Source organism: Bufo gargarizans, chromosome 2 (assembly GCF_014858855.1).
Source record: "Bufo gargarizans isolate SCDJY-AF-19 chromosome 2, ASM1485885v1, whole genome shotgun sequence".
NCBI lineage: Eukaryota > Metazoa > Chordata > Amphibia > Anura > Bufonidae > Bufo > Bufo gargarizans.
The window spans coordinates 231,066,391-231,093,672 of NC_058081.1; the positions used below are offsets into that span (position 1 = coordinate 231,066,391).

Here is a 27,282-nt window from a genome sequence, read left to right on the forward strand (position 1 = left end):
TGTGAAAGTAGCCTAACTAGGGTATATTTACACCATTACCATTATAGTATAAAGGAAAAGAGATTTTGTCCAGCTTGTACTTGTGGTAATCCAAGGCTACATTAGAAGAAAATGTTCAATTTGAAGAAAACAGAAGTATTGAGCAGCTCTCACCTGCCAGGGATTCCACTGGTATAGCACGGAACAGCTCCTTCACCCGAATCAGGAGAAGTACGGAAGTATAGAGGAAAAGAGATTTTGTCCAGCTTGTACTTGTGGTAATCCAAGGCTTCGTTATTGAAAATTCAGTATAAAATCCAGGTACAGAAAGCAGAGTCTACATGTTTCGGGCACAATGCAATCTTAGCCCTTACTCATGAGTAAGGGCTAAGATTGCATTGTGCCCGAAACATGTAGACTCTGCTTTCTGTACCTGGATTTTATACTGAATTTTCAATAACGAAGCCTTGGATTACCACAAGTACAAGCTGGACAAAATCTCTTTTCCTCTATACTTCCGTATTTCTCCTGATTCGGGTGAAGGAGCTGTTCCGTGCTATACCAGTGGAATCCCTGGCAGGTGAGAGCTGCTCAATACTTCTGTTTTCTTCAAATTACCATTATAGTGTTTAAAGGCAACCTGTCACCATGAAAATGTTATAGAGAGGACGAGCTGAGCAGATTGATACATAGTTTTATGGGTTTAGAATAAGATTCCATAAACCTCCTATTTTATGCATTTAAATACCTGCTTATTCTAGGCTTTGAAGTCCAGGAGGTGGTCCTATCAGTGACTGACAGCTCTCTCTGTATACACAGTCCTAGAGGGAAGACTGGCAATCAATGATAGGACTGACTCCTTGACTTCAAAGCCCAGAATGAGCATGGATATAAATGTATAAATAACAGGTTTTACTGAATCTTTTCCTATAAAACTATATATCGATCTGCTCAGCTCCTCCTGCTCTATAACATGCTACATTCAGCACCATGTTCAATGTGGCAGGTTCCCTTTAATCATATTCACGCTTGATATGACAAAATTGTACAAAATTGGTGGCCATTGATGTTTATACAACAATCATTTCTGATTTCTGAAGGTATATAAATTGCCTATCCTTTAGGGCACTCCTCTGCATCTGCCAGTCCAGTATAATGGGCGTTCAGTTACTGTATACAGTTCACTTTTCTTATATCTTAGGTTGTATACCAATCCATTGGCCACTTATTGACTTAAATATGTTTGAAAATCTAACTATCCCTATCCACAAAAGACAATTACACATGACATGTCTGTGTGGTTTGCTTCTACATTTAATTTAAGTATAGAAACATTCGCTTTTATTTGGATATCACCTAATGTAGGTTTTATAGATCCGCCTTATGGCTTTTCAATGCATACTTAGGTATCAGTTCCTTTATGAGTTGTACATAGTCAGTTTTCTCTATGCAGGCTATACATGCTTCTCCCCATCGGTCTAGTATCTTCTTCAAGTCTGCCACCTTCAACTTAGTCAGGTCCACAGTATTTAGATCGAATTCCTTGTCTGTGAAACATAATATAAAAATGAAGGGCAACTTATTTAGGATTCGTTGTGTATGTAAGATGGTACTGTACATGCAAATTACCATTAAAATATAACTAAAGAGAACACAAACTAGTAAATTGCTCTCCACATATACTCATCACCAATGAAGCCTGTACCCCACTGTATTCAATTTATATTTTCCCAAATTGCAGGCCCATGAATCAAATGAGCTGCTACTCCTATGGGTTACACTCTTGAATGCAATTGTGAAATTGGTGCAGAAAGTCAGCAATAATACTAATGTGATTTTACGGAATAGTATGTCTGACATGCAATCAGAGTCCAGCTTTCATTTTTATAGGGCACATATAAATTAATCTTTCAATATGAGACAGAATAGGATTAAAGGAGAGGAGGGCGGTAAAGGAGATGCATCAAAATTGACACTTATCTACAGGATAAGTGATAAGCGTATGATTGGAGGGGTCTGACCTATGAGACTTCCACCAATCACAGGCACAGGGGTCCTCTCTCCCTTATTTAAATGAAAGGCAGTCTATTATGTGGGCTGTTATTCCATTCTGAGTCTATTGTGCCCTTGCAGTTTGGTGCCTGGGGCAACCGCCCCTTATGCCCCCCTACTTACACCACTGTATGTATCACATAACTGAGTGGCAGTGGCTATCTTAGGCAGTCCCACAGTCAGTGCGCATGTTCGACCACCAGTCCATTCAAATGGGGGACACAGGACCCCCATTCTCATGACTGTTGGGGGGGGAAGGTCCCAGTGGTCATACTTCCACCGATCAGAAATTTATCCCCTGGCCTGTGGATAGTTGATAAGTGTCAAGTGTTCAGAAACTTCATTGCAGATTCTGCACATTCTCAATGATCATTTTGCAATAGTTATAAATGTGCATAAAATATATATTTAGAAGGTAATAAGTTGGACTCATGTGATACATACAGTGGTGTAAGTAAAGGGGCATAAGGGGCGGTTGCCCCAGGCACCAAACTGCAAGGGCTGGTTAAGGCCCGCCTGGACATGCGTGCACTGGAGAGTCATCAGGGCGTGCGCTTTGCTTTGTCGAAGGCTGTGCCACCACCACTCCGAGGCTTAAATCAGGCTATGTGCAGCTCCAGTGCGGAGCAAAAGCGGAACACAACCTCCGAGTACTGCTCAGTGAGCAGGGACATAGAATGTAGCAGAGTATTTATATATATTTTTTTTTGTTTACTATAAAGGCACGCTGGTTAGAGTGGGAATTTTGGTCAGTGGAGGGGAGAAGGGCTGCTGCCAGTGCCCATTGCCCAGCCATGGGGGTTTACATAATAGGTATTAGTGGGGCTGGCCAGGGGCCGCATGGAGCCTAAATAGGGGTTGTGACTGGCTTAATAATGGAGGATTACTGTGGAGGCTTAAGTGTAGTCTGCACAGCAAGTAGTACTAGTAAAATTTCTATGAGCCTGCTGTGCACTTAGGCCCCCTATAGTAAAAAAAATCCTTCTTATTAAGCCATTTCCAAACCCCATTTATGCCTCATGCCACCAGCCAGCCCCACTGAGAGTCCCACTGGGAATTGTACCTGTACTACTCCCAATACGGCTGGTCTGGGGCATAGAGCCTAAACAGGGATTGGGAATGGTAATGTTATTGGTAATGTCGTTCTTGGTACACTGTGGGATGTGATTCTATATAAAGGGGCATTTCCACAGTAGGTTGGGGGGGGGGGGGGGGCAATGCTTGGCTTGCCCTGGCCGCTGGCAATGCACACTACACCGCTGGATACATACCATACTTAAGTTCACAAATTTGAAGGTCGATCTTCTTTAGCTTGTCACAGATTTTGTATGCTGGAACATGTGCACTCATAGGACGTGTAACCTCACTGAGAATTTTTGTAGCTGCGTCACTTGTGGCCCCTAAATAATAACACTTAGAAAACAAAGTGTTCATATTAAAAATACAAGCATTTACATAATTAAATAATGACATTGTGAATTAATATAGAAGGCAATATATGGGAAAAATTAACATAAATGCCTTAAAGAGCCAATAAACTATAAGCATAAGGGTTGTACCATCAATTAGGTCAGGACCAGATGATACGTAGCATGGGAAAAGCATGAGGTAGCATGTCTTTGGGCTTCCACGACTTGGAGACGTCCACCATTCTTCTTCTATCTTAAGGCCATTTTCACAGCCAATGATCTGGCCAATTATTGGGAATAAACATTCATACAAAATTCATTGAAATTCATGCAAATATAATCGTGTGCAGCAGCACATTGCCCCCGAAATGTGCTGCCTATAAACAATGAAACTGCATAGGGACTAATGATCGTATTAACAATCATTCTGCAGCGAGCAATGCTGCATGTAAATGCAGGTACCAAGCAGGGAATGAGTACAGGGCCTTAGTCTAGACTTGTATCATGATGCCAACTCTGACATTATTTAAAAGGAACCTGTCACCGGGATTTTGTGTATAGAGCTGAGGACATGGGTTGCTAGATTGCCGCTAGCACATCCGCAGGACCCAGTCCCCATAGCTCTGTGTGCTTTTATTGTGTAAAAAAACTGATTTGATACATATGCAAATTAACCTGAGATGAGTCCTGTCCCTGACTCATCTCACATACAGGACTCATTTCAGATTAATTTGCATATGTATCAAATATTATTTTTTTACACAATAAAAGGACACAGAGCTATGGGGACTGGGTATTGCGGATGTGCTAGTGGCCATCTAGCAACCCATGTCCTCAGCTCTATACACAAAATCCAGGTGACAGGTTCCCTTTAAGACCATATAATGTAGTACTGTTATTGTGTTCACTGTATGGCACTATTATATAAGTACAGTCTTACAATGTAGCTGGTATTGTTTGGTCCTGTAATTTGGCACTGTACATGGTATTATTTGGGGAATATATGACTCTGATAGCTAGGTAGTATTAAGACAGCATTACACGCCTGTTAAACACTGCTGGAATCCAAAGCAAGAAGAATGAGTAGAGCAATGCAAAAAAAAATGCATAAAAATGGTATTCCCATCTCATACATTGGGGGCATATTGCTATTGTCTATACTTAGAATGGAGTCCGCAAAGTGCCGGAGGGTGCACCAGCGGGTGAAGGACTGATGGTAGATGTCCACGGCAGAACTGCTTGAAGTGTAGATGAGGTGAAGTACAAGTCTAACAAGACAGTAAGAAATGTCTGGCAAAGATAGTTCTCTGGGGGCAGGAGACTGGAACAAGTCACAACCCTTAAGCAATGGGTGGATAAAATTTAGATAGAAATGGGCCCAAACAGGAAATAAGATGGTTCAATCCCACAAACATTGGCCATTTTGATTAAGGGTAAGTAAAAGTGCAAGCCAGCCACCTTGAGTGGTAAAGAGTGGAAGTGCTGCACCATTCCTCAAAGTCTAAAGCAGAAGACCCTAATGGTTAATGAGCAGAAGACAACAGATTCCTGACAACCCCGTTTGCATCTTTTCAAGAAAAACTCAGGAGGGGCTCACATTTTTGCCTGGATTGATCAGGCCCTTAATGGCATAACATGAGCACTATGCCACAGGCAGTACTTTGTCCTATTTACATGGAGACAACATTTTTGTAGATATGATATCTATCCCATGACTAAAGGCTCCTTTACATGAGTAATTGATTTAATCAAGTGACGTACGAGTTGTTAACGTTGAAATGAAAACCCTTTAGATAGGCAGAGTGTCATGTAAGTGCAATCATGTAACAGATCGTTTGTCAGGCGAACAGTTACATTCCACGCCGACTGTTTCCATCCCTACATCCCCACAACCAGAGCCATGTAGTTCCAGTGAATGGGATCAGCGATACAGTAACCAGGCACAACCAATGTACAATGTACGGAGCCGTGTCATCCCAGTGCCTGGTTCCAGTGCCACAGCTTGTAAAAACAACGGATTAGTGGAGGTGCCATCGGAGCCGACCTGATATTGATGACCTTTCCTAAGGATAAGTCATCAATAGGTAAGTTCTGGAAACCATCTTTAGTGGCCGAAACACTTTACTGGCACGTTAAAATGATGCGTATTTGCCGCACACAATGTGAAGTGGCAAATCCACATTTGTTACACAATATAAGAATGTTCCCTTACACAGGCAATATCTAATATATAACTATAAGGCCGGGTTCACATCACCGTTTTCTTTTCCAGTCTTCTGATCCGTCAGAACAACAAAAGAATAAATTAAAAAATAGATATTTTATTTTGAGCATCTGTTGTGCTTATTTTGCATCCGTTTGCACAACTGATGCTCAAAATTAAGGATCCATTTATTTATTTATTTTTCTGACGAATCAGAAGAACGGAAAACAAAAAGGTGATTTGAACCCAATCTAAACCTGTACGCTAACTGAGTAAATGATGGTATCTTCATTATATTTTTATGTAAGTAATTAGTATACAGTATAATTAACCCATTTGGAAACATGGGCTTGGTCTGAATATTCTATGAAATAAACTTTATAGAAAATGACCTGTTACAGATAAATCTATTTTTTGCATAACTATTAACTATTTACTTACACATTCATGAAAAACTATGGATATCTGAAAAGAAAAAGAGTACAAGGTAAATTAAAAGTTTTTTTTACTTATAAATGTGAAGGTATATCACTAGGATATGCTATCACTTGCTGGTCAGTGAGAATACAACTACCAGGGCCCCTGCCAATCCTCAGAATGGAGCTACTGTAGTTTACCACTGTGTCTCCTACGCAGATATTTCCTGTACAGGGAGCTTCAACAAAGTCCCATTTACTTTCAGCAGGCTAGGTAGAGGTCAAACCGATAATGAAGTGACTTAACTTATATGCTGTAACTTCTTATGATAGGAAAGCAGCTTCAATGTGAAATCTCCTTTGAGTCAGTAATTATAATTATTATTATTATTTTTAATAATAAAGCACCATTTATTCCATGGTGTTGAACATATGATAAGGGATACACATACATAATAAAAAAAACAAATACAATAAGCATGAAAAAGAGAAGTTACAAATTGGTACAGAAGAAGAGAGGACCCTGCCTGAGAAGGCTTACAATCTACAATCACATAAACAATTGTCTGGTGAGCTTCTGTTACACCGAAGCAGTCATACACATTTTCGGGTCGCCATACACATAGCTGATGGTTCTGCAACCACTGAATGAACAATCATTTGGTGAGCGAGCATTATGCAGCCACACACATTTTAGTCCATATTGGCCATTACAGTCTTTCCATTGGGCCATACATTTTCAATGACATGGGCAAAGGAGAAATGATCTTCTAGGGAATGTTCTTTCAAGAAAATATCTTTACAGGATTAGTGATGGAATGAAAATTTTAAATACACCCAACTTATTTCCATACTATAAATTAATCGTTTATTGTTCAAGGGAATTTGTTCCATGCTTTTGGGCAGCCTATGCAGCTGGAGATGGCTTTCTACAATGCTGCTATGAAACCTGGCCATTGTGGGATTACTTGGAAAAGAAGGTAGAATATATGGAGGTGAGTCCCAGACTCACATCCTACAGCATCAGGCGCATTCATATGTGAAGCCAAGGACAGTACACCTTGCTTCTGTCATGGAACCATGAACCAGACGTACAACAAGAGATAAGTGGAAATAAGAAGGCTTTATTGAAAATCAAGCTGTGAGGCAAAAGTCCAAACGGATGGCTAAACCGAAGCAGGGTCTTGCGAAGCCAGAGGTCAGGAACCAGAAGGGTAGTCAGACGAAGCCTGGATCAGGAACCAGCAGGGTAGTCAGACGAAGCCTGGATCAGGAACCAGCAGGGTAGTCAGACGAAGCCAGGATCAGGAACCAGAAGCAGCAGCAGTCTTAGAAGCATGTGAACACAGGAGGACCAAGCAAGGAACTGAAGCCACAGACCTCCTATATATATGAGCTAGGCATCCAGCTCCTCCCAGTGGGAAGGAGAAGCCGCAGGGTGGGAGGCTACAAGAAACCCAGAAACCAAGATGGCCGCCAGCACATGTCAAACGAAGGAGAACAGCAAGAAGGTAAGACCATGACAGTACCTCCCCCTCAAGGGCCCCTCGTCCGCGGAGTAAAGAACGGTTTCTGAGGGAAGCGTGCATGGAAGGCTCGGAGCAAGGCAGGAGCATGGACATCTGCGGAGGGAACCCAGGAACGCTCCTCTGGACCATAACCACGCCAATGGACCAAAAACTGCACCCGACCGTGGACCAGGCGTGAGTCCAGGATATTGCTCACCTCATACTCCTCACGATTGCCCACTTGGACCGGACGAGGCCGAGGAACCGAGGAAGTGAAACGATTACACACCAGTGGCTTCAACAGGGAGACATGAAACACGTTGGAGATCCGCATGCCAGGAGGAAGCGCAAGGGCATAGGCTACCGGGTTTACCCTGCGAAGCACTCGGAAGGGACCAACAAAGCGAGGCGCCAGCTTGGGAGTGGGCACTCGAAGGTTGAGGTTGCGGGTGGACAACCATACGCGGTCTCCGACCTGGTAGGAAGGAGCGGGCGCTCGTCTGCGATCAGCCTGGAGTCTCTGGCGCTGCGCAGAGACCTCAAGGGACCTCTGGATCTGTACCCAAGAAGCACGTAGGACGGAAAGGTGATCCTCCACAGCCGGAATATCCTGGGGAGAGAATACCTCCGGTAACACGGCAGGTTGGAACCCATAATTGGCCATGAAGGGAGACGTCCCAGAGGAAGAGTTCACCTCCGTGTTCCTGGCAAACTCAGCCCAAGGCAGGAGGTCAACCCAATTGTCTTGGTGATCGGAGACATAGCAACGAAGGAATTGCTCCAAGGCCTGATTGGATCGTTCTGCGGCCCCATTGGACTGAGGGTGGTAGGCCGAGGAGAAAGAGAGATGAATCCCCAACTGGGAGCAAAAGGAGCACCAGAACCTGGACACAAACTGACTCCCCCGATCCGACACAATCTCCTTGGGCAAACCGTGCAACCGGAAGACCTCCCTGGCAAAAATCGTGGCCAACTCTCGTGCAGAGGGTAACTTCTTGAGAGGAACACAGTGGCACATTTTGGAAAACCGATCCACAATCATGAGAATGACCGTATGGCCTCGGGATGCAGGGAGGTCCACAATGAAATCCATCCCCAGGTGTGACCATGGACGCTCCCCGGTGGCTATGGGTTGCAAAAGGCCCAACGGACGGTGCCGAGGGGATTTACTCTGGGCACAAACGGAGCATGCCGCTACATATGCGGCGATGTCGGAACGTAGAGAAGGCCACCAGAACAGACGTGAAACAGCCCATGACAGCTGATTCTTTCCAGGATGCCCCGCGGCCTTGGAGTTATGGTAGGTTCGCAACAACCGAGTGCGCAACTCCTCAGGCACAAAACATCTGCCGTTGGGTCTCCCAGAGGGAGCACCAGATTGAGCCGCCAAAATCTGCTCACCCAGGGGAGAGGTCAGGCTGGTGCGAATGGCGGCCAGGATCTGATTCGGAGGTATGACCGAAGTCGGAATCGACTCCTCCCCGGACAGCTCGGAGTACTGCCGTGATAAGGCATCCGCTCTGATGTTCTTGGAACCGGGTAGGTAGGAGACCATGTAATTAAAACGTGACAAGAACAGAGCCCATCTGGCCTGACGTGGTGTCAATCTCTTGGCCTCAGAGAGGTAGGTCAGATTCTTGTGGTCCGTCAGGATGAGAACCGGAACCACCGAGCCCTCGAGCAAGTGCCTCCATTCTTTAAGGGCCTGCACGATGGCCAATAACTCCCTGTCACCAATCTGATAGTTGCACTCCGCGGAAGACAGTTTCCGGGAGTAAAACCCACAAGGAAGCAGAGGACCCTCTGGTGTTCTACGCTGAGACAGAAGGGCGCCTACTCCCGTCTCAGACGCGTCCACCTCGAGGACAAAAGGCAACCCAGGGTTGGGATGCGACAGAATCGGAGCCGACACAAAGGCGGACTTTAGAGCCTCAAAAGCTCGGATGGCCTCGAGCAGCCAGACCTGGGGATTACTGCCCTTCCTGGTCAGATCCGTGAGAGGCTTGGCTAGCATGGAAAAGTCCCTGATGAACTTCCGATAATAATTGGCGAAGCCCAAAAAGCGCTGCAGGGCACGAAGACCACTGGGCTGGGGCCACTGTAAGACAGCCGAAACCTTCTCAGGATCCATGGAGAACCCCTCAGCGGAAATGATGTAACCTAAGAAGGTTACCTGGGATCGGTGAAATTCGCATTTCTCAAGCTTACCGAACAGCTTGTTCTCTCGTAACCGTTGCAACACTCGTCTGACATCCAGAATGTGGGCCTCCATGGATTCAGAATATACCAAGATGTCATCCAAATAGACCACCACACACTGCTGCAACAGGTCACGGAAAACATCGTTGATGAATTCCTGGAAGACTGCGGGCGCATTGCACAACCCAAAGGGCATAACCAAGGATTCATAATGACCGGTCCTGGTGTTAAACGCGGTCTTCCACTCATCGCCCGCCTTGATCCTTACCAGGTTATATGCCGCCCTCAGGTCGAGTTTGGTAAAGACCGTGGCCCCTTTGAGGCGATCGAACAGCTCGGAAATCAAGGGTATCGGGTAAGCGTTCTTGATCGTGATGCGATTGAGACCCCTGTAATCGATGCAAGGCCTCAACTCACCGCCCTTCTTTTTCACAAAGAAAAATCCAGCCCCTGCCGGGGACGAGGATTTGCGAATGTGTCCGCGTGAAAGCGCCTCCCTCACGTACTCCTCCATGGCCTCATTCTCCGCTACCGACAGTGGATAGACTTTGCCACGAGGAGGAACGGCACCAGATTGTAACTCTATGGCACAATCGTATGGGCGGTGCGGAGGTAGGGCAACTGCACGCACCTTATCGAATACATCCCGGTACTCCTCGTATTCAGGAGTCAACAGAGAGTCCGAGGAAGTACACAGCAACTTGACAGACCCATGGATGCAACTAGCCCCACACTGCGGTGACCACGAGAGGATCTCGGCCGATCTCCAATCGAAAGTCGGATTATGCTTCTGGAGCCAGGGGTACCCCAAGACCACCGAGTAGTGTGGAGACGAAATAACCTGGAGACAGACCGACTCTCTGTGAACGGCACCAATGGCCATCCCCACTGGAAGGGTCTCATGAGTCACGTGTGGCGGCAGAAGGGGTCTGCCGTCTATCGCCTCAAGAGCCAGTGGAGAACCTCGAGGCTGCAGAGGAATGGAATTGGCGGCAGCGAACACACTATCAATGAACAAACCACCAGCACCAGAGTCCACCAACGCCTGGGTCGTCACCGAGCCCCTGACCCAGGAGAGGACAACAGTAATCAGTGGTTTGTCAACACGGGAAACCGGGGATGAGGAGACTCCACCCAAGATCTGCCCCCGACAGGATCTCAGGTGCGAGCGTTTCCCGGACGGTTCGGGCATGCCAACCGAAAATGCCCACCGAGACCACAGTACATGCATCGGCCCTCGCGTCTCCGGAGTGCCCTCTCCCCCTCGGACAGGCGAGCAAACCCCAGCTGCATGGGTTCACCCCCAGACAAGTCATCCCCAGGAGGTGTGGGAGGAGAGGGAGGCACGGGTGGGACAGCAAACGTAGGCGCCAATCTGTTAGAAGACCTCCGCAGGCTCTCCTTAAAGGAAGGTCTCTCCCTGAGTCTGGTGTCAATCAAAATCAGGAAAGAAATAAGAGACTCGAGCTCCACTGGTAGGTCCTTAGCTGCAACCTCATCCTTCAAGGCATCCGAGAGACCATGAGAGAAAGCAGCGACCAGAGCCTCATTATTCCAGCCCACCTCTGCTGCCAGGGTACGAAACTCAATGGCGTATTCAGCTACGGATCGTGAACCCTGTCTGATGGACATAAGGAGCTTCGCAGCAGAGGCAGCACGAGCCGGCACATCGAATACCTTCCGAAGAGAAGCAACAAAACCGGAAAACTCGGCAACCACCGGATTGTTGTTCTCCCATAAAGGGCTGGCCCAGGCCAAGGCCTTGTCCGAGAGCAGCGAGATCAAGAAGCCCACCTTTGATCTCTCAGTAGGAAAGGCATGTGGCAGCAACTCGAAATAAATGCCCACCTGGTTAAGGAAACCTCGGCACTGAGTTGGCTCTCCCCCAAAGCGCTGTGGAAGGGGGGCAGAACCGGTCATACCCCGAAACACCGCAGGCGCAGCAACAGGTGTCGGGGTAGACTCTGGCGCAACAACCGGAGCGGCAGTAGGAGCGGGCCCAGGAGCGACAACCGACCCATCGGCAACGGAAGCTAAATGAGCCGTGCGTTCAAGCAGGGTTTGCAACGCCACAGCGAACCGACCCAACAGGTGATCCTGCTGATCAAGTCTGGCAACCAGCGTAGGTAGCGAGGATGGCCCTGTACCGTCAGAATTCATGGCTTGGTCCTAATGTCATGGAACCATGAACCAGACGTACAACAAGAGATAAGTGGAAATAAGAAGGCTTTATTGAAAATCAAGCTGTGAGGCAAAAGTCCAAACGGATGGCTAAACCGAAGCAGGGTCTTGCGAAGCCAGAGGTCAGGAACCAGAAGGGTAGTCAGACGAAGCCTGGATCAGGAACCATCAGGGTAGTCAGACGAAGCCTGGATCAGGAACCAGCAGGGTAGTCAGACGAAGCCAGGATCAGGAACCAGAAGCAGCAGCAGTCTTAGAAGCATGTGAACACAGGAGGACCAAGCAAGGAACTGAAGCCACAGACCTCCTATATATATGAGCTAGGCATCCAGCTCCTCCCAGTGGGAAGGAGAAGCCGCAGGGTGGGAGGCTACAAGAAACCCAGAAACCAAGATGGCCGCCAGCACATGTCAAACGAAGGAGAACAGCAAGAAGGTAAGACCATGACAGCTTCACTGCAAGTGCATATTAAAGAAAGTTGTCCTCTCCTCTGCATCATATAGGCAATGCCCAATACCGCTGGAGATTCCTGTAATAATCTTCAGTATATTCTAACTTCTCTTTCTGTTCTGTAATTGTCAGGAGTTTACCCAGTCAAAACGTTGTGCAGGGCTGTGCTGGGAGGGTTGATCAATCAGTGTGACTGGAAGCTGAGCCAGTCAGGATCCTGTCTCAGCTTCCAGCCCCATAGCTAGACAGGGTATTTAGGTCATAGCTGCTGCTGGTGGTTGCACATGTGTCCTGGCTCAGTTTGCACCTCTGTGAATTGTACCTGAATCCTAGACCTGCTTGTTAACACTCTGTGTACCGACCATGGTTAGTTTCTGGTTTAATCTCTCGTCTGCTCAATTGGCCTCTAATGATCCTCCTGGTATTTTGACAGTGGCTAGTTTCTGGATTAACCCATTGTCTGCTGTTTGGGCTCTGTCTCCTAGTTCTGACCCTGCTTTTCTATTAGTCTTTGCACCCCAGTTATTCTGGTAGGCCTGCTTCTAGCGAGCTCATACCAATTTTTTGCTACCTAAGGCTACTTTCACACTTGCGCTTGATCGGATCCGTTCTGAACGGATCCGATCATATTAATGCAGACGGAGGCTCCGTTCAGTACGGATCCGTCTGCATTAATAACTTAGAAAAAATTCTAAGTGTGAAAGTAGCCTGAGCGGATCCGTTCAGACTTTCAATGTAAAGTCAATGGGGGACGGATCCGCTTGAAGACTGAGCCATATGGTGACATCTTCAAGCGGATCCGTTCCCATTGACTTACATTGTAAGTCTGAATGGATCCGCTCGCCTCCGCACGGCCAGGCGGACAGCTGAACGCTGCAAGCAGCGTTCAGCTGTCCGCCTGTCCGTGCGGAGGCGAGCGGAGCGGAGGCTGAACGCCGCCAGACTGATACAGTCTGAGCAGATCCGCTCCATTCAGACTGCATCAGGGCTGGACGGAGGCGTTCGGGTCCGCTCGTGAGCTCCTTCAAACGGAGCTCACGAACGGACCTATGAACGCTAGTGTGAAAGTAGCCTTACTCTGCAGATGTAACCTGGGTCCCTAGAAGCCTAGTCCACCTGGCCTTTCGCCAGTCTCTGGTGAAACACCTAAGGACAGCCTTACGTTCCTACCAACCAGAGTTGTTAAGGAAGGCTGGTAGCAGTTTCACAGTTTGCTGGTTGTGGTTCCAGACAATGACCATAGTATTTCCTTACTGAAAAGCTTGTAACAACCCAAACTCACAGGGGTATTGTTATATAGCTAAGCAATGGAGCATTACACCTTCCTGGTAGTTTAGCAGCCCAAAAGCAAGTGACAAATTCTGACAGGTTCCTTTTATATTTCACCCAACCAAGGCCACTTTAGTTTAAATAGCCTGATTTGGTCAACTTTAGACTAATGTGTATGGTCACCTTAAAGTGGTTCTTTCACCATTACATGACATATTTATTTGCATGCTTTATTCAGCTTATAAATCATAATAAAATAATCAGATTTTCCATTTCCTTAACATGGCATGGTGCCAACTGGTGTACAAAGTGTATAATAGTGTACAGGTCCATCTGCTAAGCTGTGTGCTGCTTGTCACGCATACTCAGTCCCTGTCCCCACAGCCAAGTCTCTGCGTAGTGATCCTCAGCCCCCTTGCAGACAAGATAAAAGCTATGTTCCTGGTGTTCACTGCAGAGGAGCTAATAAAAATGTCTCTCTTCCCGGCAAAAAGTAATCAATATGCAGATACCTGGTTGTGGGGAGAACTGCTCAGCACGTGTGACCAGCAGCAGTCCGCACAGCAGATGGACCTGCAAATTTCTATACACTTTGAACACTGGATGGCACCATACTATGTAAGTAAATGTCATAACCCTTCACTGGAATGTTATTTTAGCAGCATGTAAATGGCAAATATCCTTAATTTATTATGATCTATAAAATGAAAATTACACGTATGCAGGGCTGCATTTACCATTGGAATGGAATCTAGGGGGCACTGGAATCTAGGGGGCAGCACTATAGTTAGTGCCTTTCAAAAAAAAAAGAAAAGAAAAGTAGCTTCAATCAGCAAGGTCAGGCTATGACCACCTTTGGGGGCATTTTTTTAAATTATTGCATTGTACTCATTTTGAGCTAAAATTATTTTTTATTGGTCTTAAAAATTTAAAATATGGTGTCCCTTTTTCTGTACAGAGCTGACATGTTTTAGAAGCACCCTTTGGATTTTGTGCCTTTTCTGTCAGACCAGGGGAAGACAGACTTCTTATCTCTGCTCTATGACCTTATAAACACTCATTATAGCTCAGTTCTTATCTTACTGATAAAAATGTGGCTTAAATAAGTGTTTATGACCTCTCAGTAGTTTAGAGATAAGGTTTATTAGATGACCAGCACAAAGTGAAAGTACCAGTCACACAGCTAGAAAAACTGTTAACCTTTTGTGACAGAACAGCTCAATATTTTTAATAAAGGCTAATTGAGGAATAGATTTTTAGCTTAAAATAAGAGAACATACAATCATAAAAAAATTGCCTCAGAAGGTGTACATAGCCTTTAAAGAGGTTCTCCAGGAGTAATTTACTATTAACTAGCCTGCTTTATATGCTCTCTACCTCTCTGGTCCTGCGTGCTGGCTCACATTCCTCCATTTACAGGGTCCTGGCTTGTTGTGTTCTGGCCAGGCTATTGCCTGAAAACCCCTTTAAGAAAGTTTGTGTAGGCTGATAAGCAAATCAGTGACTGTGTAGTCTTAATGCTGTTGTCTGTTGGTTCAGGGAACCACACACAGATCATAATTTGCCCTCAGGAGACCTCAAGAACTGCACCCAAGCTGCCTCGTCTAGTAAATAAGGATCCATAATATGTGTGTGTAAGTGATTAGTGTGGATGTATGCATGCCAGTATGTACATGTATGTAGAAAACGTGCGCGCATGTCTGCATATTAGTAAATATGCATCGATGTATCTATGTAGGGAGTGTGTCTGTAATGTAAAAAGTGTGGCTGTGTGTTTTCGTACCTGACTGTTGTGTGTATGTGTGCACGTGTTTGCCTTATTTGTAGAATTTTGTAATTTTTTATTATCTATATGATTGGGGGGGGGGGGTAGATATTGTGATATACATCATACAGTTATTGTAATATCTGTCTCAATATGAAAATGAATACATTCTGTTCTACGACCTTTTGTTATGTTTCATTGAAAATGAAAATAAATATTTTAAAACTAAAAAAGAAAAAAAAAGAATAAATAAAAAATTGTGGAGAAACTTCCATTGTGATGTGATTATACTTTCCTGATTATAAGCATTTCATTTCCATATCTTTCCATATCAAGGCAGGATACCATTTTGCATATTCCACTGCTGATCAGTGTGTTTCGTACATGTGTTTTGTCGCTGGGCCAAGCTTGCTTTGAACTACAGCGTCCCAGATGGATGTGTTCAAATACAAACATGTTGATTCTTACCAGGCGGTTTTCTTTTCCTGTAGCATCTCTGCATGTGTTGATTAATTCTCTCTCTATGGTCGCTGGAGTAAAGTCAATATTCCTTTCTAGTAAAGACTGGTAAAATCTGTCCAGATATTCCTTACAGACTGAAGATAGAAATAAAAGAAACAGATTTGCATTAGCAGACCATATTTATGATACTTGCTGCTTTTCTCTATGTCATCCATCATTATTCTTTTATTTAGCACAAGTAAAATTGACAACTGTCTTAGGCTGACTTAATTTACCATGGTTATGGTTGACCCTTGCAGGGTGCAATTTAGAAATGGTGTGCCGACACAGCCCATATCATATCGTAGTTTGGCTTGTAATAAGTAATATCATGGCAGTAAACAGTAATAACTTGAAAGTGTGAAAACTACAACATATCAAAGGGGAATTTATCATGCCCTGTTCTCCAGAATTCTGGCATCAAAAAGTCACAACATAGGAGCTTAGTGACTTTCTTGTGCAAAAAGAAGATTTGAGACTTTTTGCATTTTTAGATCACTAACTCCAGTTCTTGAACGTCAGTGGGAAAGTGAGCATGGTTAGCTATATTAATGAACTTCACTTCAGATTTATCAACCGAGGAGCACATTTATTAAGACCAGCGTTTTAGGCGCCGGTCTTAATAAAGCCCTAAGCTGGCACCGGCCTCTTCATAACTTTGGCAGATCCTCCGCCAGTTCTAAATGTAAGAACGCTTCCTTGCATTTTCTACACCTAAAACAGGCATATAAAATGGTAAATGAGATGGGCCTGCCGGCCTGTTCCTTCCCCGCCCAGACCACGGCCACAATTTTAGATCAGGCATGAGTGGGGAAAAGTTGCAGGTTGCGACACAACTAGCTGTTGTGCCACAATCTGAGCCTGAAATATGCCTAATTTAGGTGTTTTTCAGATTGATAAATGACCCCCTGAGATTTTTAAAAAAAGTCGCAAAAACAGTCCCAATGTCACACCAGTAGGGGGTGGCATAGGAGAACTGGAGTAGCTTTTGTAATGGTTTGTGACTCTTTTACGCCTGAAATCTGGTATAGGGTCTTGGTAAATGACCCCCATAATTGTTAGGTTTAAAGATGCATCTAATTTAACAAACAACGTGTGGCAGTTCATAAATTTGGTTAAATGTACACCAACGCAAATTCAAACAAAAACAAACTTCAAATATTACTCTTGTGATAAATTCCCCTCTGAGCTGAACTTAAAGGGTCACTTCACAAAGTTTAGATCTGTGCTGAAACCTCCACCGATCTCTAGAATGAGGGGAGAGAAATGCATTGATTACTATGAAGGAGTATAAGGAATTGGTAAATTGATAAAAGCTGGTATCTCATGGAGAAGTTTGAACTCTTATGGAGGCATAACGTTTCTGTAGATGTGTTCCCTGTTATGCAGGAAACTCATAGATGCAGCTTTCCCACAGCTGTAAACTTTGAAACGCTTCCCATGTGACCAGCAAACTATTTTCCAGTTCCCACTGTGTGTCACTGGATCACGTCGACCAAGGTCCAAAACCTTTTCACATGATAACATGACACCGCAGCAAAGATTTTTAATAGACTTTCCAAAGAAAATATGTGTTAATCAGTGACATAGATTTAGATAAACATTTTACTCATGAGAGAGGACACATGAATTTTAAATTCAGTCAAGAAAACTCTGCCAAGATTGAACACTTAGATTTCTACCTTTGAGCAATAATGATAAGGCATACAATGATTGTAACACATTGGAAAATAACGGTTTGCAGTGTGTGGATCCAGGATATGTCATAAAGGGAAATTGTTATCAGATCTGGCGCTAACTAATCACCTGCTGCCTCTGGCCTCATCATAGACTTCAGATCAGTAATTTTAGTTTTTTCCTCCTCATAGCCTTTTTGAAGAAATCACCTTTTATCAACTCGACCTGACACGCCCAAAATGTCTGACCTGGAGTCACTGGGGCGGCTCTGATTGACAATCCCCCAGCTTGACCACGTCATTGCTGGTGCCTCCAAAATCTTGTGCATGGCCAAGTTAGAGGAATATCAGCCAGCGCTGGATGATTGGGCTTGCAGCAGTGACTCCAGAGATTACACAGAGCCGCCCCAGTTACTCCAGGTCAGGAAGTTCGAGCGTGATAGGTGTATTTAATAAAGCTGATGTCACGGTGTGGTGTGGGAGGGGAACTCCACACCAAACACAAAAGGGATGGAGAAGGTACCAGGCCTGCAAACTAGGGAAAGGGAAAAGGTCACCACCTTATAAATCCCAACCCGAGCCCTGACTGCTAACAGAATGAACGGACCACGATGGTAGGACTGTTCATCCGCAGGAACCTAAGCCTGGCTCACCCTAGAAGGCCCGGAAGATAGTGATTGGGCCACAGACGACCTTGTCCTTCCCAGCTGAAGGAACCAGAGTCTGCCTCAGGTCTGGTACCAAGAGACAGGGAAATAAACACAATACAAAACCGGGTAAATGGAAAGCAGGAACTCAGTTGAGATCCAGGCGAGAACTCAGCCGAAACTTAATGTTTCTTGTGGACAGCCACACAGAATCACCCACTCTCAGGTCCGGACCATTCATACATCTCTTGTCAGCCATACGTTTATATTTCTTGCCTATTTTTTTCAGATCATTTTGAATTTTCCACCAAATAGCTGACAAAGGAAAATAAAATCTTTCCTCTTAAAGGGGTTGTCCAGGTTCAGAGCTGAACCTGGACAGCCCTCCATTTTCACCCAGACAGCCCCCCTGACATGAGCATCAGAGCAGTTCATGCTCCGATGCTCTCCTTTGCCCTGCGCTAAATTGCAGAGGGCAAAGGCATTTTTCAGAGTTCCGGTGACGTACCGGGGCTCTCCATGGGGCTGACAGGAACCCCGGTGACGTCACCGGCACTGATGGGCGGGATTTGGCTCTGCCCTAGCCAGTAAAACGGCTAGGGCAGAGCTAAAGCCCGCCCCTCAGAGCCGGTGACGTCACCGAGCACACTGCTGGGCGGAAGTTACCGCCCGGCAGTGTGTTATTGAAAACAAAAGAGCCCGTGCCCTGCGCGATTTAGCGCAGGGCACTGGAGCACATCGGAGAATGAGATGCTCCGATGCTAGGCCCAGGGGGGCTGCCGGGGTGAAAATAAGGGTATGTCCGGGTTCAGCTCTGAACCCGGACATCCCCTTTAAGGTATACCAGAAGTCTCAGTGACAGAAAATGTGCTAAAATTGCGGGTGAAGCGCATATGCCCCCAAAAATGGCGACTTATCAGTAGATTCCTGTCTACAGTTGTTTATGGCAAATTCAGCCAAAGACAAGAATGAAGACCACTCCTCTTGATTCTCTGAGACAAAAAATCTCAAGTAAGTCTCTAAATTCTTGTTTGTGCATTCAGTCTGTCCTTTTTGACTGAGGGTGAAAGGCCAAAGAGAAGGACAATTGTACCCCCAGACGAGTACAGAACACCTTTCAGAACTTGGAAACAAACTGAGTCCCTCTATTAGACACCACATCAAAGGGAATACCATGTAGTTTCACAATGTTATCGACAAACACCTGTGCAAGAGTTTTAGAATTGGGAAGACCTGGTAAAGCTATAAAGTGCACCATCTTACTAAAGTGATCAACAACCACCACAATCACAGTTTTCCCTGAAGAATTAGGTAAATCTGTGATAAAATCCATGGATAAATGAGTCCATGGTCTAGAAGGAATGGGCAGCAGAAGTAAAGATCCGGAAGGCCGGGTATGTGTCACCTTAGCACTTGCACAAGTACTACCAGTGGCGTACCGCCCATAGAGGCAGACCACGCCATTGCTATGGGGCCCGCGGCACTGGGGGGCCCGGAGCGCAGAGAAGGCCCCGCCCACACGTTAGAACGCAGCCGGCCAGCCGCAGCTGAATAACATAAGATTTACAGGGGGGCGGAGCGGAGGCCGGCGACTCGGTGAGAGGAGAGGCCCTGCGTGACGCGCACTGGGCAGGCGAAGTGAGGAGGGGCCGGGGGAGCGGCTTTAGTTGAGGTGCTCACTGTGACCTCCTGCGTCGGATCTCACGAGATGACGCGATGACGCGGCGCGGGAAGGCACAGTGAGCGATCCTGTACCAGGATGCCACAAGCTGTCCTTAGAGAGGTAAGTATTAATTATTATTTTTTTATGTTCCCTAATCCCTACGTTCTACCCTTATTGCAGAGGCACTGGGGACAAGAGAAGGGGACCACTGACTGTACTCAGTCAGTGGACATCATAGTATTAATAAGAGTGGAGAGACGAGTCGACCATTATATTAATAATAAAGAGGGGGACATTATATTATTGATAAAGAGGGGGCCATTACATTAATAATAAAGACGGGGACATTATATTATTATTAATATAATGGCCCCCCTCTTTGTTATTAATATAATGGCCCCCTCTTTATTAATATAATGGACCCCTGGGCCCCTCTTTATTATTAATGTAATGGCCCCCTGCTGGGCCCCTCTTTATTATTAATGTAATGGCCCCCTTTTTATTATTAATATAATGGCCCCCTCTTTGTTATTAAAGAGGGGCCCATTATATTAATAATAAAGAGGGGCCCATTATTAATAATAAAGAGGGGCCCATTATATTAATAATAAGAGGGGCCCATTATATTAATAACAAAGAGGGGGCCATTATATTAATAACAAAGTGGGGGCCATTATATTAATAACAAAGTGGGGGCCATTATATTAATAACAAAGTGGGGGCCATTATATTAATAACAAAGTGGGGGCCATTATATTAATAACAAAGTGGGGGCCATTATATTAATAACAAAGTGGGGGGCATTATATTAATAACAAAGTGGGGGCCATTATATTAATAACAAAGTGGGGGCCATTATATTAATAACAAAGTGGGGGGCATTATATTAATAACAAAGTGGGGGCCATTATAATATACAGGGGGAATAATATTATGGGGAATGGGGGACTATCTGTCTGGCTCTAGCACAGTATTGGGGGGCAGCAGGATGAGTTGTTGAGACACCAGGAAGGAGAGGTTTATAGTAAAGTGAGGAACCTACATTTTTTTTCTGCAGAGACGAGAAGCGGCTGAAAGAAGGTGTCATGGCGGTCTTATCTCTGGATGAAGACGTTGAGAAAAGTCTACATCACAGGATGTAATAATATTATCCATGCACATATCTGTTTCTCGGTAGGGTAAGGGGTATATAGAATTTGACCCACACTGCCTCAGCCCGGCCCCAGAGTTCAGGTAACACTGTGTGTGTTCTGAATTCTGGGGCCTCACACCCATCTACATTATCTGTACTCAGAGAGTTATCACTGTGTTACATAGGACTGCTAGTGATCTACTACAGTATTTGTTAAAAGGGGCATGCCCGGGGTAGGGGGGGGGGGGAGTAGGAAGACAGCACACTGTCCTGAGAATTTTTTTTGGGGGGGGGGGGGCATTAGGGGTTGGGGGGCTCATAGAGGACAGTGTGCTTTCTCCTACACCTACTCCTTCCTAACAAACAAACCCCCCCCCCCCCCGGGCATTTTGGAGGGCATTAGGGGTTGGATATTAACCCCTCTAACTCCTTGCTGCTAATGCTGAGTGTGCACATAGCCACCAAATGATATTTCACCAACCAGCCAAACCACCCCCCCACACACACACACACACACACAAACACATGCGCATATGTGCACACTCAGCAGCAAGGAGTTAAAGGGGTTTGGGGTAAGAGAAGTGATGACAAAATGGCGCAGGTAGCAAAGGGGTTAAGATGTGGGGGATGGCTTACGTCCGGCTTTAGCACAGTGGACAGAGGCAGGAGGAGTGATGTGTATGCGCTCCTGCCCTGCACTCACTCAGTTGTGTGGCATACATATTGCGCCCTGTGTCCACTCTGCTAAAGCCTGGCAAGTGACATGCCCATTGTATGAAAATATAAAAAAATAAAAATGTTTATCCCTAACAGTTACTGTAGGTCATGTATAAATTTATTTAATGGGGGTGTGGCATGGGAGGAGCCAGGTCAGGAAGTGGGATGGGCCATGGTGGGTAGTGGGCGGGGTTAAGGGGCCCAATTCAGATTTTTGCTATGGGGCCCAGTGATTTCTATGTACGCCCCTGAGTACTACAAGCTGACACATGGTCCTCAACACACTTGCGTAAACCTGGCCACCAGAATCTACGAGATCGACAGTGGATCTGCTCCCTGGGTGTCCTGTGAGAACAGTACAGCGATGTTCCTCGAACACCTTGTGACGTAGCTCAGAAGGAACAAACAACTTCCCCGGAGGGCAAGAATTTGGTGCTTCTCGCTGGGCCTCCAACGTCTCTGCCTCAAGGTCGAGATATAGAGCGGATATTACTACCCCTTCGGACAATATCGGGCCAGGATCTTCTGAATCACCTCCCCCGGGGAAGCTACGTGACAAGGCATCAGCCTTGATATTCTTAACTCTAGCGCGATAGGTGACAATGAAATTAAATCTAGTAAAAAACAACAACCAGCTGGCCTATCTTGGGTTCAGACGTTTAGCTGACTCCAAGTAAGCCAGATTTTTGTGATCAGTGAGAACCGTAATAGGATGAATTGCTCCTTCCAACCAATTACGCCATTCTTCAAAAGCCAACTTAATGGCCAGCAATTCCCTATTACCCACGTCCTAATTTTTTTCAGCGGCTGAGAGTTTCTTAGAAAAGACTGCGCATGGACACCATTTACTAGATGAAGGACCCTGCGACAGGACCGCTCCTACTGTAACATCCTGAAGTATGTCACTAAACGTCTGTCACCCTGCTTCATAATATGTTAAGTGTATATTATTATCATCTTGTGTAATCTTGTTTTCCATTTTCCATTATATGTATTTTCTATGCCTGTTTTATATTATTGTTGCAATTTTCCATGTACACCAGCAGGTGGCCGCAGTATGTAGCAGGTCATAGTTAGTATCTCTAGCCTGGAATAGTCCATTCCAGGTTAGCTCCCCCCCTTTCTGAGGAGGAGTGGAATGTTCCCACTTCCTACCTCATGGAGAGGAAGGAAAGTTCTAGGCAGTGTAGCAGCCACCCCATGCTGGGGTAGGTTGTGTTAGTAGGAGCTCCCAGAACCAGGGATCCCAACCCTGGATCCCGCCTCGGCTGAGGCAAGGATCCATCTTCCCAGCTTGAGCCATCAGCCTCAGCTGGACGACAAGAGAAGCAGCCACCTCCAGCCTCCAGGAAGAAGCATACCCTGTGAGTCAAGCTGTGAGTACATATCCCAAGTCCAGGAGAGGCCAAATTCCTCCTCAGCTAGTCAGGCCCAAACAAAGCAGTCTAAAGACAGAGCAGAAGATAGATACCTGCCAGGTTCTACTAGGGGTATGTACAAGAAGCAGAATGCTTATAAATTCCTGCCACATATTGCCAATACCTGCTGGGACCCAAGACTAAAAGCTGTAACTTGTATGGATTTGAAGCTGCCATTCAGTAAAGACAAGTTGGATTATATCTCCTGTCTGGATCTCAATTATTCCATCAGAACTCCAACTAACCACATTTAATTTATTGCAAGTGAGCCAGGATCCAGGCGTCCAGCCGTACCAAGGTAGGAGACACAGTTGACACTATACCTACTGCTATACAGAGACATTATCCCCCTCTGGTATTCCTCACCTGGTACGTGAGCTGTAACATCTTAAAGGCCCCTGCCACAGTACCTGCACAAGCTGCAATTGGCGTAACAAACTATTACACTTATATACTGACCCAATGCATAGCAACCCCACTGACCCAGTGTCCTGCTCATTGCACTACCCCAACCTCGGATGCGTGAGCTTCCACAATGAACGGCTGTGACACATCCGGTTGCACCAGATTCTCAAAATGACCTTAAGGGGTATTAAATGCCGTCCTCCATTCGTCCCCTTCCTTGATCCTTACCAGATTATATGCCCCCCTCAAATTCAAATTTGAGAACACCTTGGCACCGACAATCTGATTAAACAAATCTGGGATCAAAGGAAGGGGATAAGGATCACGGACAGTGATACGATTAAGTTCACGGAAGTCCAAACATGGCCTGAGTGTACCGTCCTTTTTCTTAACAAAGAAAAATCCAGCGGCCACTGGGGATTTAGATGGCCTGATAAGTCCCTTAGCCAAACTCTCTGTGATAGATTCTCGCATGGCTGTTTTTTCACATTCAAAAAGATTATAAATCGAGATTTGGCCAATTTATCTTCGGGAATAAGATTAATAGGGCAATCATAATCCCGATGCGGAGGTAATTCCTGGCCTCCACTTTCAGAAAATACATCAGAGAATTCAGATATAAATTAGGGTACAGCTTTAGTGGTTACAACAGAAATCGATGTATTAAGACAATTTTCTGTGCAATAATCACTCCAGTCGAGAATCTGTCTCGCTTGCCAATCGATGGTAGGATTATGTTTGTATGCAAGCTCAAAACCAATGAAGCAGGCAGACCCTCCAACACAAAACACGAAATGAATTCCTGATGAAAATCACCCACCCTCAATTTGATGTTCTGCACCATCTGTGCTAAGTATTTTTGAGTAAGTGGAGCGGAATCAATTGCAAACACAAATATTTTTTTCTAATACACTAGTTGACAATCCATGCATGCGAACGAACTGACCATCAACTAGGTTAACCCCTGCCCCACTGTCAATAAAGGCCTTAATTTTCACAATTTTGGACTCTAGCGTCACCTCAGCAAACAGGAGAAATCGGCTACTACCTGTAAATGATAAATTTAAGTTCTCTGGCTCTCTACCCACACCACCAAGAGTAAAATGGAAATTTAACGTTTTATTTTTGTTTTCACCTTGACGCTGAACGCAGGGACAAGCATTAACAAAATGTCCCCTTTTACCACAGAAAAAACAGGCTCCTTTCTTATGGCCAACATTCTTTCGCACAGGTCTAGTGGTAGCTCCCCCCAACTCCATGGGCTTATCACCAGATATAAACTCAAGTGTCTCTTCACCTAAAGTGTCAGAGGAAGCCGCCACCTCATAGATAGTACATCCTGAGAGTGAGAGACCTTATATCTATCTCTCAGATGTCTATCGATACATACAGCAAGTGACACAGCCACCTCCAATGACTCCGGATTTTCAAGAAAGGCCAACGCATCTTTCAGCCTCTTGGATAACCCCTGACAAAATTGACTATGGAGAGCTGGATCTTTCCACTTAGTATCCGTAGCCCATCTCCTAAATTCAAAGCAATAGATCTCCGCAGACCGCTTTCCCTGGTGTAAACCACTCAACTTGGTCTCGGCCAGGGAAATCCGATCCGGGTCACCGTAGATCAGACCTAGAGCTTCGAAAAACTCATCTACCGACCGGAGGGACTGCGATCCAGTCGGCAAAGAAAAAGCCCACGCCTGAGTCTCCTTTAAGCAACGACAATATTATACCCTTTGAGTCTCATCACCAGAAGAATGAGTACATAGCTTAAAATATAATTTGCATGATTCCTTAAACAGCATGAAATTGTCACTGCCCCCGGAAAATCTGTCTGGGAGAGCAACCTTAGGTTCAGGGACGGACTGATTCCCACTGTCGGAACCAGCTGCCTGAGGTCTCTAGATCTGTGAGAGGTCAGCTACCTCCAAAGAAAACCCCTGATGTTGTCCGACTAGTGCAGAGATTGAATCCATCGCCACACTGACACAAACAAAATGGGGTTTTTTGGTGGTTGATAATGTCACGGCGTGGTGTGGGAGGTGAACTCCACATTAAACACAAAAGGGAGGGACAAGGTACCAGGCCTGCAAACTAGGGAAAGGTCACCAACTAATAAATCCCAACATGATCCCTGACTGCTAACAGAATGAACAGAACCTGATGGTAGGACTGTTCATCCGCAGGAACCTAACCCTGGTTTACCCTAGAAATCCCTGAAGATAGTGATTGGGCCACAGACGACTTGGTCCTTTCCAGATGAAGGAACAAGAGTCTGACTCAGGTCTGGTACCAAGAGACAGGGAAATAAACACAATACAAAAACACTTAACTCCAGGTAAATGGAAAGCAGGAACTCAGCTGAGATCAAGACACCAAACGATCCACAACCAGAATGAGCTATCAACCGCAAGGAGTGATGGGTAAAGCCAGACTAAGAAGGGAGTGGTAATGGTCACATTATCTATACCGGAAAAGAAGCTGTCAGATCACTGACGTGCAGCCAGTCTTTCAGATCTTCTACCACCTGTCACGGGTTTGACAGGTGATTTCTTCAAAAAAGCTATGAGGAGAAAAAAACTAAAATTACCGTTGGGAACTCTAAGAGACCAGAGACAGCATGTGGTTAGTTACATAGCACCAGATCTGATGACAGGTTCCTTTTAAATTCATTACACAGCCATATACATTAAAGCATATGGCTAACCAACCACATTTGTTAAAAATCCCATATTAGGTTTCTGTCAGCTATGCTGATTTCTATGAAAACCAAAAGAGATAATTCCCTCAAAGATGTCACTGTACATGGTTATTACATACCAATACCACCATTTCTTAGTTTGGGTTGGAATTTTGCTCTAAATTACCTACAAAAGATTCAATATTTATCCTGTACTGCTACTGAAAGCAATTATCTCTATTGTATAGGAGAAAGAATAAAGGGGTTCTCTGGACATAAACATCCGCGGTCTATCCTTAAACTGGATTTACAAGGCCCGATGTTCAGGCCGATTATCAGAAAACACTCGTTCATCAGGTGAAATGACTGAAGATGCAGACACAATCATCGTTCCCGGGCAGCAGATCATGTTGTCTAAACAGCAGTCTGCTTCCCAGGAGCAATGATCCCAGGAGTGATGATTTAGTATGGGAGCAAGAGACAGCAGCAGCCATTGCTCGTCCCCATACTGTGGAGGTGATCATTGTACATAAATGTAGTGCTTCACCTGCACTTATTGAACAACTGATTGTCGGAAAAGAACGCTTCCTTCCCGACAATCGGCTACTCCTCACAGCATCTAAACCATTAGAATAAGTAATCAGGGTTCAATTGGTGGGAGTTTGTTTTTGCAATTGTTGTGTTCCCCCAAGGTGGGCCTAAAGACCCTTTTACATGGGCCATTTTCCAGTAAAAAATGTTTCTATGAATGTTTGTTCCCAATAACTGATGAATGTAAGTGTGCCGTCAGCCCCCCAACAAATTAGCAAAACACTTGTTTATTGGGTGACCCAATCGCTTTTACACCACATATTACCATTGTTTGATGGTAGTACATCACCTTGCTTTAACAGGGATGTGCTGCTGACAAACAAGGAATCTGTATGGGGATAAATGATGTAGTAACGATCAGGGGATGATTGCTGCATGCAAATGCAGTTCACATGAGCCGAAAAAGATTATGAACGAACAGT

The 27,282-nt window shown here is 45.3% G+C and overlaps 1 protein-coding gene across 1 annotated transcript in view; it reads right to left on the bottom strand.

The window, feature by feature from the left end:
* Positions 1–912: 912 nt before the first annotated feature.
* Positions 913–27,282, bottom strand: part of CDNF (cerebral dopamine neurotrophic factor) — a 47,660-nt gene continuing 21,290 nt past the window's right edge. Inside the window, exons 2-4 of the mRNA XM_044276760.1 lie at positions 15,900–16,027; positions 3,303–3,444; positions 913–1,526 (exon numbers count right to left, since the gene is read on the bottom strand). Coding sequence (XP_044132695.1) covers positions 1,348–1,526; positions 3,303–3,444; positions 15,900–16,027 — 449 coding nt within the window. The 3' untranslated portion in view covers positions 913–1,347. The remainder of the gene's footprint in view (positions 1,527–3,302; positions 3,445–15,899; positions 16,028–27,282) is intronic.